Source organism: Macrobrachium nipponense, chromosome 7 (genome assembly GCF_015104395.2).
Source record: "Macrobrachium nipponense isolate FS-2020 chromosome 7, ASM1510439v2, whole genome shotgun sequence".
NCBI classification, from domain to species: Eukaryota; Metazoa; Arthropoda; class Malacostraca; order Decapoda; family Palaemonidae; genus Macrobrachium; species Macrobrachium nipponense.
This window is the reverse complement of record NC_061109.1, coordinates 25,502,200-25,514,699: the sequence shown is the minus strand read 5'-3', so window position 1 is coordinate 25,514,699 and position 12,500 is coordinate 25,502,200. Positions and strand designations below refer to the sequence as shown.

Sequence of the window (12,500 nt, the reverse complement as noted above, 5' to 3'; positions counted from 1 at the left end):
AGCAGAGGTAAGAGGTGAAGTGACCTTCTGTGGTGGATGGACAACCAGAACCTGACAGTGGGAGTTCCTCTTCATTTAACCACTCCAGAACTTCTCTTGTTCTCAGACACCTCCTTCGTAGGTCGGCGTACCCATCTTGAAGAGCTCCTGGCCTCGGGGGCATGGAGCACACAGGACAAACAACTTCACATCAATGTGTTGGAGTTGAAGGCAGCTTTCTGGGTCTTCAGGAGTTTCAAGGAAGGGTGGTGGGGCACTCAGTCGTTCTGATGTTAGACAACACCACATTGTAGTGTGAACAAACGGGGGGCTGGTGTCTCACCAACTTCACTCATTGACAGTCAAGTTACACCAGTGGGCAATTGACAATTTGGTGGAGCTAATGGCCAGGTACAGTGGGGCTCAAATCTCATGCGACATGACTTCATAGGATTTCGTTCAAAATTCACTAACTGGCAACCTAGCATGCTCCATATTTATCTAATATTTCAATGCGGAAACGCGATTATTTCATAAAATAAGGCTGCAATATGGTTCATAACAATGAAATCTATCATATATATCAAAATTGTAAGAAAATATTACGTTTAGGCAAATTTAGGAAAAAACGGTAACGAAACATTTCGAAAAGTTTCGTTCACTAACGCCGATGCGTTCGACAAATGATTTTTTTCAACAAACGAATTTTTAAATGTTGAAATAAAAGAAAAAAGGAATAAGTGTTCATAATATTGCAATATATTCTGAGCTGTAACCATTATAGTCCCATTCGATTATTTTACGCTCTCGACATTGAAAAACTAAGCAAAAAAATTCAAATAAATGAAAGTATTTATTTATAGTATACTCAAACGCATCCATGATATCAACGGGTAGGTGTGGCCAGTGCGTAACACAACCATTTGAGTGGGAGTGGCGGGAACATGAATCACCTAGGTCCTAGACCTAGACAACCGCGAGCAGAGACTTCAAGATCGGATAGGAATGCAATCATTGAATTACATGGAGCAAACATTTCCAAAAATGAAATTGCCCGTCGTCTTAGTATACACAGAGCGACAGTGTTTAGATGACTGAAAAGGCACAGTGTGTAGGGCAAGGACTGTCTAATCAACGAAGAGCTGGTCGTCCCCGTTGCACCACGGAGGAGAAAGACGAAGAAATATTTGGTTTGTTCGGTCACACCCATTACTACATCAACCGCAGTGCTACGAGCAACAGATTTACACATATCAAGGCATACGATATACCGTCGGTTGCGAGAAAGAGGGCTTGAGTGCAGAATCCCAGCGCGAAAACCATTTCTAACACCAGCTCACAGGGAACAACCGACTTGGCTTTGCTCTACAGCATCTTCCCAGTGATAAGCAGTTTGGGAAAACATCATTTTTTGTGATGAAAAAACCTTCTGCAATGACCAACAAGGGAGGCTTTATTGCTGGCGTTCACCAAATACAAGGTAATGCTGATGATTATATGTGAGTGTTTCCTTTTTTTCTTTTATAGCTAACATAGTTATGAGATGTAGGACTATCAGCATAGACTAGTAATTGTTAAATATATCTTTAATCCTGCTGTTGTTACTTTCAAGAATGAAAATAGTCTACACGGGTAGTGTCTTTTGTCAAAAATATATTATAGTAGTATTACCATTATGAATTAGAAAGCGTCCATCGTAGGCCTAATTTTATATCAATTTTTCTAAGCATGTAGGCCTATTTTGACATACACACACACACACACACACACACATATATATATATATAATATAATTATAATATATAGATATATATATATATATATATATATATATATATGTGTTGTGTCTGTGTGTGTGTGTGTGTGTGTGTAGAGAGAGAGATTAAAAAAAAAATCCCCCTTTTTCAGGTATGCAGATAACCATATTCAACACCATCGTCGAAGCGGCAGAATTTCAGTAGGACTTTGGGGTTGGATGGCGTCTTGCGGACCAGGAGCACTGGTGCCTATTCATGAAAGACTGGATAGCTATCAGTATGTAGAAATACTGGAGGAAGTGCTGATACCCCCTGTGAGAACTCTGCTCCCCGAACTTATGCCCATCTGCATTGCCATGGACAACTCGCCTGTTCATAACAGTAAATTAGTTAAAGATTGGTTGAAAAGTCATCCAGAATCGTTCGTATTGAATGGTCCCGCCAAATCTCCCGACTTAAATCCAATAGAGAATTTATGGGGTATCATGACTAAAGGGAAGGGAAAGGTGGTATTCCAAATACAAAACACGCTTTAATTTCCCACTGTTTGTCAGTGTGGGAATCCTTCAGAGGAACTGACGTATGTAAAAATTTAGTAGATTCAATGCCCAACAGGATTAATAGAGTAATCGATCATTTAGGCTCTCATACAAAATATTAATTTCTTATTCTTTAGGTATTATAGTTTCCTTATTATGGTGTAAAAATATATGTATTTCAGTTAAATACGATGTGTTACTGTTAAAGCTCTCAAGTATTTTATTTATCTATTTATCCAAATAGGTCTACATGAATGTAATTTTTTCTTTTTTACTTGTGTTAGGACAATGAAATGCTCTTAAGAACATTTACTTTATATATGTTACAGGAATGTTTGTGTTTTCATAAAAAATAGAATTAATTGTGTTATATTTCTTTACTTTACCACTTAAAAAAAATTTTTTTACTACCATATAACAGATTTTCGCCCATGCAAGTTATACCTTTGTTAACGCCAAGACATTGTTCCTAGGCCTAGATGTGTTATTTTCTCTACATGCTAAAAATACATTACAATAACGCTCACATTCTAATCATTTCTGGCTAGAGAGCATATGAAATAATCCGCATATTCTCGCACTTTAAGTTATCCAATGAACCAACTACACACCAAAATTAAGCGGCACGACATTTATGAAAATAAGTCTTCGTTAGTCACATGTTTTTTTTTTTTTTTTTGCATAGGCCCATGACGACGTTAATAGTAATGAACTATTTAATTGGATATCTATCTTCTCGAGATAATTTAGCAAAGAACGGATAATCTCTAAAAATAAACCTTTAGTAAATTAGATTGCATCTCAGTAGTCTTGGATATTTTTGTTAGACCTATAAATCATTAACGCAGCATACACCGTTTGAAAATAGCGTAAAACTTCGAAATCCAAATGAAACTGTTTGTAACGTATAATTCTAATTTTAAAAGTTTGTTATAACTGTTGAGGTTATTAGACCTACGGTCATATGCTGTAGAGGTAGTTGGAATGAACACTTCGAGTAGCAAGTTGTGCATGCTGGCATTGGAAACCCCACCAATCTTGTGTCGCCGTGCCAGGAGCTAACCAGTGAAAAAAAGTATAAGTATTCCAGTTCATTTGATATAAATACTAAGAATGATACCAGTGCAGTACATGAAAGAGAGCATATCTATATATTCTTCAGGAAAATAGTATTTGTTGTGAACTCGCAAACTTGTCGACGTATGACATTCGAAATAAAACAAAAAGCGCTACTTGGCAACTGTTACGTTGAGTCTGAGAATCTGGACGATACAAAAAGAATCATGTCGCACGAGATTTGAGCCCCACTGTACATCTAGGCAGGAAGAGGCAGGAAGAATGTGGTGGCCAACAAGCTAAGTCACCAAGTCAAGTTCTAGGCACAGAGTGGTCTCTCCATCAGGACATAACAGACAGGCTATTTCTCCTATGGGGATACCCATGGTAGAGCTCTTTGCAACACACTTCAACAGGAATCAAGAGTCTACTGTTCGGTGTTCCTGGACTCGTTCGCTGTGGTTGAAGATGCCCTTTAGCATCCTTGGGACAATCTCCGTTCTGTCTGATCCTCATATCCTGATAGAGCAATGGATTCCATAAATCTGAGGATGACCCTGGTGGCTCCTTTGTGACTCCAAGCAGAGTGGTTCCTAGACCTTCTGTCTCTTCTGTCAGTGGTTCTGAGAGAAATTCCCCCTTGGCATAACCTTCTCTGCCAACCTCATGTGGAGAGGTGCCAAGAGTTGGTAGGGTCCCTGTCTCCTCACAGCTGGAAACTGTTCAGTGTCTTGCGAGCGAAAGGCTTTTTCTTGCAGAGCAGCAACTAAGATGTCCGGATATCTCAGGTCTTCATCAGCTGTGTACCAGGGCAAATGAGCTGTCTACTGTGATTGGTGTCATCAACAGGGTTTCTCTCCACTTGAAACTTCTATTCACCGGATAGTGGATTTTCTGATCGTCCTCAGATCTGAGATGCATCTCTCTGTGTCTGCTATCAAAGGTTAGAGGGCTGCCTTGGGGTTAGTTCTATGTCTGAAAGGTGTGGACATCATTTCATCCTGGGATATCTCTATGCTGTTCATGAGCTTTGAACATTCTTGTTCACCTAGAGAATTCAAACCTCCTAAGCGGGACCTTACTCTGGTGCTGAGTAGTCTCAGTCAACTCCAATTCAACTACTATGTTGATCATCAGATAGGGAACTGACTCTGAAAAGTTTTCCTCATGGCCTTGGCTTCCTCAAAGAAAATTGGAGAGCTTCATGGCCTATATTATGATGTAAATACACCAGGATTTAGGGGTCAACAGTCTTCAAGTTTGTCCTGGAATCTATGGCTAAGATCCAAAATCCCTCAGTTCACCATGACAGATTTGCCTCATTTTCCCTTCCTTCCATGAAGGAGTTTGTTGACACCAACCCTCAGGAATTATTGCTTTGTCCTGTCATGTATAAGCACCGAGTTGCTATCTAAAAATGACCCATCACCTAAAACCTAGGTGTCATAGACTTTCTGTCAGCACAGGTCGAGCCAAGAAGTTAGTGTCCAAGAATACCATTTCATTTTGGTTTCGTGAAGTGATTAGACAGGTCCACTCCTCGCCTTCCAGTTCTGTCACAAATACTGTGCATACAAGAGCACATGACATCAGAGAAATAAGTTCCTCTCTGGCCTTTATGAAGAACTTGTGTGTTCATGGGATTTTGAATGCTGTATCCTGGCTTTGGCAGACCACTTTCACTTCCTTTTACCTGAAGGATACTGCCCACAGGTCTATGGACACTTTTTCCTTGGGTCTGGTGGTGGCTGCCCAGCAAGTTGTGTAGCTCATCAAGTGCTTCATGCTGGGACAATTTGTATCACGCCTAAAATAATTGTGTGGAAGAGGGAATGAGTGAGATGACTGGTCTCTTTCTTTCACTTTTTTCCACTCTTCATTCCTATGGGACCATTGAAGATTAGACACAACATACGCTGGAATGGGCTTGATGCAGGTGAGTGCAGTAGCCTTACTGTAATAGCAATTATTTTTTTATGTTCCATACAACACACAAATCTACTTCTCAATAGCATATACTCCTCTCTCCAGCAAGGGGAGTGAGGATTGGTGGCAAACCCTTTGCTTGTGGCTGGCATAGTTTGTTGCTAAAGCAGATGGAGTTCTCATTCTCTTCCATGGATGCAATGAATCTGAACAAGTCTTATTGTTTACACCCAGTGGACTGAGTTTTAGATACCTATAGATCTAATTTCTCACAAGCTTAGACCCCCTTCTTTAGAGCTCTCATTTCTGGGAAGTGTGGTTGGGTGTGCTGAACCTCTAGTTGGTTCATGATTCTCGTACCTTCTTCCAAGTATGAGTCTATCCTATGTTGAGACCGAAGGTTTGTTCCTCATATGGACAAATGACAAATTCTTAATCAATTTGTATTTTTCATAGCTAACATACCTGAGGTCTTAATGTGACTGGCCACCTCTAGCTGCCCCTCTAGTAATCCTGGGTTGGAAGAAAGACCAAAAGTATAAATTTTTTTAACTGGTTTCCAGCTGGCACCAGAAAATTTATCCTATTGTTAAGACTGATGGTTTGTTCCTCATATGAACAAACATAATGTAAAAGTTTTCAGCTTGAAGGAATGGCATGACAGATTACATTTAGGGCACAATTCTGATGATGAATCAACATAATAATAACAAAACAAGAAAAAACTAATCTAATTCTGAAAGGATCCTGAAGGTTACTAAAATGCGTTCCAGTGGTTGTGTATCACTGAAATCCAGTTATACTATAATCAGAAAATAATGAATAAGACTACCGCCATTACTCATTGTTTACTCCGAGACCATCAGGAACAGAGTGAATCATATACTACAGTGGTTCTTGATACACTCTCACTCAGGGGCGGACCTTGTCACCTACACAAACAGTTGAGTTTTACCCTCAAAATTTTGAATTCAAGTTGTCATATAAGTGGAATTTATAGCAATGTAATTACTTGATAAGTGACATACATACAAATCATGTTTACATGAGCCTATTTGTGTAATTATTACTCCAAGAGACACATTATAATAAAGTAGAAGAGAAAACCCTCAATCATACATCCACGAAATTCAGTACCACAAATGACTGCCAGTTATTCCAGTGCTGTGTTGACTTGCCATAAAACTAAAGGGGACAAGATAAGGACTGTTGTGGATAACAAATGTTTACAGGCAAAGGTGAGAACAACTACATAGTAAATATGATCAGGTAAGAGAAGTTCTTGAGGCTTACAAATGGTCATGCAACTGTACTAGATCCTTGTTAATAAGGCCATAATTTGTACTCTATCCTCTAAGACATGGGCAAACAATATGATATGCTACTCCCTTCTATAAACTTAGTCACAAATGCCCTAGAGAACTATATGCTCAAACAGAAAATAGTTATGCAGAAAGGGAAGGAGACTAAGGGGACCACTCTCTTTGGAGCTATGAAAACCATAAGACCAGAGAGAAAAATCCAGATTGATGAGAAACAGTTACACAGTACAACTAACATTTTTAAATCAACTTTTTAAATTTTTTTTTTTCTGCATAACTTTCCTTTTGGGACTTATTACTAGAAGTTGCTCTACTTGTGGTTGGTCGAGATGTAGATAGTTTTCCATGAGTACTCCTGTGATTAGTGTTCCCTATATTTGTACTAAAAGTATGCAGGATCTCAGCCATTGTTCTTTTCTGTTCAAAGTGCTTAAAATCCCTTTGGTCTTAACAAGGCAGCAGCACAATGTATGCTAGGTTCATCTCGGTTAAGATCCTCGCATCTTTAAAAATGGGGAAGTACTTATTTGGAGATAGTGGAGGGGATGATGGGGAAGTTTTAATATCTGGAACAAAATTGGCTGTAAGGATCTCTGAAACAGCTGATTCCTGACATCATTTGCTGTAACTGTCGCGTTCACTAGGAGTTGCGTTGAAGTTATCACTTTACTGAACACTGCCGATTCTCAATAGTGGCTTCCTAAAGCAAAAATATGAAATATTCATTCCTCACACAATGGAAAACTGAAGAAAGAATCCCAGTAAACTGAAGCTGCAGGCAGCCGAGGCTGAATAAAATGAATAACGGAGCAGGGGCAAAATTGATGTCTGGAACTGGCGAATTCACACTTAAGGGTGCCGGCTGGCCAATATAAGGCGAAAAATGCAAAATCATAAAAAATTCATGGAGCTCCATATGGCAATGGAGAATGCGTATACGAAATATTTCGTCAAAATTCCTCTTACTTTCATAGTTACAGGGTACTAATTAGTAAAAGTACAGTCCGGTCCCTAATTATGCGTGTTCGAACTGTGTGATTCCCCTTTTATGCAGTCGCTGGTTCTCAAAAATAGATTTTCTGTATCTGCAAAGCCATTCAAATTCTGCGAGTCACTCGCTACAGAAAGAATCAAATCTATTGTCTTTTCAAGTATTTTAGATGTGGGGGGGGTTTGGTGGTATCTGAGAGAAGGGGTGGGGGGGTGGGGGGGAATGCTTGGAGGAAAAAAGGGATTTTGACGAAGGAAAAATCTATTTCTGGGCAAGGGCCCGTGTCGCTACGTGAAATGTCCTTTTAGCACACTTTTCTAAGGTAAATATTACTAACATTACCAGAGAAAAAACTAAAATAGAATGTCAGAGTATTCTGACTCGCTCACCTTATATAAAAAGGAGTAGGTATGGTTTCAGGGGCGAGTGAAACCACTACCTAATACCTATGTAATAACTCTCAATACAATTTTTTAATATCATATGCATAACCTTTATGGGCTGAACGGTATTTCTACAGATGCATGTATTCGTTAAGACATAAGGGCACTAGCGGCGCTTTTGACCAAAAATTGTGCTGTAAAAATACCTTAAAATGCCTTATTTTTTTTAATGAATATTTTTTATGACAGCCGTAAAACCGAAATATTGTTGAGCAATTGCGCCGTTAACCGCGGGCTGCCTGTACAGTGAACATAATGGCCAAATAAACAGACAGGTGCTCATAACTAGGTTTATTAGGCCTAACGGGAGTGAAGACACGCATGATCTGCTAGTCCCCGAAACCTTAAATGGTTCACAAAGCCTTCCTTCAGCAGAAGAACTCTTCGCGGAGGATGAGATAGAGGAGTTTGAAGGTTTTTTGGCAGAGGATAGGTAGAGGAAATTCCATTCAAAAGGTTTTTTAACCCTCTTACGCTGATTGGACGTATTAAATGTCTAGTCAAAATGTCTCCCGTATGCCGACTGGATGTATTATACTTTGACTCAAAAAAAAATTTTTTTTTAATTCGCGGAAAAATACTTAATAGGCCTACCAGCCAATAACTTTTGAATCACGTGGCTCAGGGGTTGCTGGGAGTTCACAGATCTAGGTGTTGTTTTGTTTAGATGCGTGATCCAAGTGCGCATGCGCGAAATCCTTCCTTCTCGCTTCAGCCAGCATCAGCGACGCATCATCCAACAGCGATCTTTTGGCGCAATCGTGTTTGACTGAACTTGTGCGAGACTTTGAACATGTGTTGCTACAGGACGTTCATAGAGATGTCTCAACGTCGTATGGAACGCGAAAGGCGCGTTTTACCCGTCGGAAGGGATCGTGTCAGGCGAGTTTTGGACTTGGATGCTGGGGAAGGACCAAGCACCCAACATGACCTGGCTCCTCAACGCCGTTCTGTGCGACCATGTGTGGATGAAAGTGCTTTTAGAGTGTCTCATGTGCCTTTAGTAACCCCTAGGAAGCATCGGGCTGTCCTTAGGGGCATTCGTAGGAATTTGGGAGGGCTCCAACCAAGGGACATAGACGAATATTTATCGGAGCTCGATCGAGAGTATGTTGCAAGTCCTCATTTTGATGGCGGTTGGTCATCTAGTGATGAGGACATAACTCCCGATGATAGTGATGACAAATATTTGCCCCCAATGTCCGTTCGAGGCTCACATCCCGAAAGTGAACTAGAATTCAGTGGTTTTAGTGCGTATGAGGGGGAATCTGAGGAGGGGGAGGATGAGGATATGGGGTCTAGTTTTGTCGCGGATGACGATACAGAGAACGAAGGCTTAAGTGAGGGAGATGGGCCAGTGGGGGTGTGTGTGTGTGTGTGTGCGAAATCGTGCCCGCGCTCGTGAACCGCGCACGTAGAAGGTCGGATAGTCGCGCCAGCCAAGGTGAAGGTCAGTCGTCCAAGAGCGACGATGGGTGGACGGAGGGATCTCACACCACCTAACATGCACCCATTCACGGCAAATCCTGGGCTCACCATACCTGTTCCCCTGACTCCTCTGGGGTTCGTTCAGCTGTTCCTTACGCGGGAATTGCTGGAGTACCTGGTAGCAGAGACGGCGGACTTCGCCAGGTATTGCCGTGATGAACTGCGCACGACATTCTCGTATCGCTGGAGAGGCTGCAACCTCACTGACATGGTCTATTTTGTGGCGGATCCACATTTTTTAATTTTTTTGGATTGATGCCTGCTGCCGACGTCAGGCAATATTGGAGGCGTAATTTTTTCTTAGGTACGCCCAATGTGCCCGGCATTATGCCCCGTGATACTTTCCTGGCGTTGGACAGGTATTTCAACGCCTTCAGCCGAAGGGCCATATCCCGGAATAACTCCGATCGCCTCATTTTAGTGCGCCCAGTGTTGGATTACATTCGTGAACATTGTAAAACTCTTGTGGTTCCTGGAAAGAACCTTTCTTTGGATGAGGGGATGATGCCTTACAAAGGAAGTCTAAGCATTAAAGTGTATAACCCCAAGAAGCCGAAGAAATATGGAGTGAAATTTTTTTTTATTACCAAAGCGCCAACACTGGATACGTCGTGGACTTCTTAGTGTATTCCGGGGTCTTATCCACGATGCGTGAAACTGTTTTCAGGCTTGTGGATTGTTTCCGTAACCAGGGATACCACCTGTTTATGGATAATTATTATAACTCGGTATCCCTGGCCCAGGAACTGTATGAAGCAGGTGTTCATGTCAGTGGTTACCCTTCATTAGTTATGGGGCGTGGGGCTACAAATGTCCTCAAGAGGTTCGCTAGCCATCCGCAACATCTGGCAAGAGGAGAGACACAGTGGCGGCGTAAGGGAGCTGTCTTCGTCATCTGTTGGAAAGGTGTCCGACTCGTCCCCATGATTACGATGAGCCATGAACCCGTCCAAGAGGAGATCGTACAGCGGAAGAAGACGACGTCGACAGGTCCGAGTTGTGTATGAGCAGTTTCGTGTACAGCGCCCTACCGTCATTGGGGACTACAATAGGCACATGGGAGGAGTTGACCTCTTTGATCACCTCATCCAGTATTATCCCTTCGCCAGGAGAACCAGGAGGTGGACCCAGAAGCTCCTCAAATACATTCTGCAGTTGGCCCTCCAAAATGCCTACATACTCTACTGTGGGTACTAATGTCCCGATCTCCGGAGGATGACCCACTTACAGTTCCTCGAGGCAGGTGGGGATGCCCTCATCAACTTTGATCCCAATGAGTGGCCTTCCATGTCTGGGCCCCTGCCCCGAGCTGTAGATCTGCCCGTAGAGGAAAGGGCAGACCTTAGGAGGGCCAACTTCGGTCATCCTGCTGCCGACGCCCCTGCTGCCGCCGCCCCTGCTGACGGCCCCGCCTGCACCCCTTCTCGTCGGGTAGTGGACCCTGCATGTCGGCTGCTGCCAGGGGATCACACACTGGAGCTCCTAGAAGGGCGCAGGCAGAAACGGTACCGGGTGTGCCATATGAATGGCAGAAGGAGAGACACCGGTTCTCTGTCGCACCTGCAGTATAGCTCTATGCAGGTTCGGGGAGTGTGACCGCAAATACCACAGTGCGGTCATTTATTGGAGTGCGAGTCAGCGACAGACAGGGGAGGGTGCACGGGACCGCACCCTAGCCCATCGGCCGCAAGGGCACGCATCTCCCTCCTCCACCTGTATCTCGTCATGTCGAGAGGAAAAAAATGCAAGACTCTTCAATGGAGGAGGGAGAAAACAAGAATAGAACGAAGAGTCAGGATTACGAGTGAGTATTCTGCATTTGTTTTATATTTATTTTTGATTTATTCTTTCAAGTTTTTTTATATCACCATATCTATGCATGAATATGATATTTCATTGTATGCAAAAAGAAAAGTGTCACCTGCATTCCTTTTATTTATGCATTCGTACCAGAATCGGAAAATGTAATAAATAAATATACACATACATTATATATACATATATACAGTGGACCCCCCGTATTCGCGTTCTCCAGATTCGCGGATTTCTCTCGGGAACGTTTCCCTGCATTATTCGCGGAAAATTCATGCATTCGCGGTATTTTTCTATGATAAATATCCACAAATTCCTAGTTTTTTTTATGGATTTCATCATAAAATGCACTTTTTTTGTGATAAAACTATTAAAAAAAAAAACCATGTAGGAAAATTTTTAGTGTGTTTTTTCTTGAGTTGTAACTAATAAAATAGGCTGTTTTTAGCATTTTATAGGGGTTCCAAACATTCGCGGATTCTAACTATTCACGGGGGGGGGGTCTGGTACGCATCCCCCGCGAATACGGGGGACCACTGTATATGTATATATAAATATATAAATATATATATATATATATATATATATATATATATATATATAAATATTATATATATATATATATCTATATATATATAATTATAATATATATATATATATATATATATATATATATATATTATAGATATACAGGCGGTCCCCGGGTTACAACGGGTCCGGCTTACGACGTTCCGAGGTTACGACGCTTTTTCTTCTTAATATTCATTGAAAAATCCACCTGGGTTACGACGCTTGTTCCAAGGTTACGACGCTGACGCTTCCAATGCTCCAAGTTTACGACGGCTTGTTCCGAGGTTACGACGCTGACGCTTCCGACGCTCCAAGTTTACGACGCTTTTAAAAAATGCATACTATGATAAGAATCCTTTATAGTTTAGCACAGTTTCTCTTTCTCTCTCTCTCTCTCTTTGTATTTTCCGACGAAAATAATCACTAATTAGTGTATTTTGATGTTTATTTTCATGACTAAATACATTTCATAAAATATAAAATAAATCAGACTGCGATCATGAAGCCAACAAATACATATGTATTTTTTAGAATTCTTCTTCTGTTTTAATATTACGTTGTTACGTATATGTTTCATTATAGCTGTCAGTAACTCGGTATCTCCATAAAAATAATAA

The 12,500-nt window shown here is 41.3% G+C and overlaps 1 protein-coding gene across 3 annotated transcripts in view; it reads right to left on the bottom strand.

Annotated features, from left to right (window-relative positions):
* Nucleotides 1-12,500, bottom strand: part of LOC135217132 (uncharacterized) — a 374,498-nt gene that overhangs the window by 7,896 nt on the left and 354,102 nt on the right. For 2 of the 3 annotated variants that reach the window (XM_064252839.1, XM_064252841.1), the window contains one exon: nt 5,723-5,770. The exons of the other annotated variant lie outside the window; for it this stretch is intronic. In XM_064252839.1, the coding sequence (XP_064108909.1) occupies nt 5,723-5,770 (48 nt within the window). The remainder of the gene's footprint in view (nt 1-5,722; nt 5,771-12,500) is intronic. 3 annotated transcript variants of the gene reach the window in all.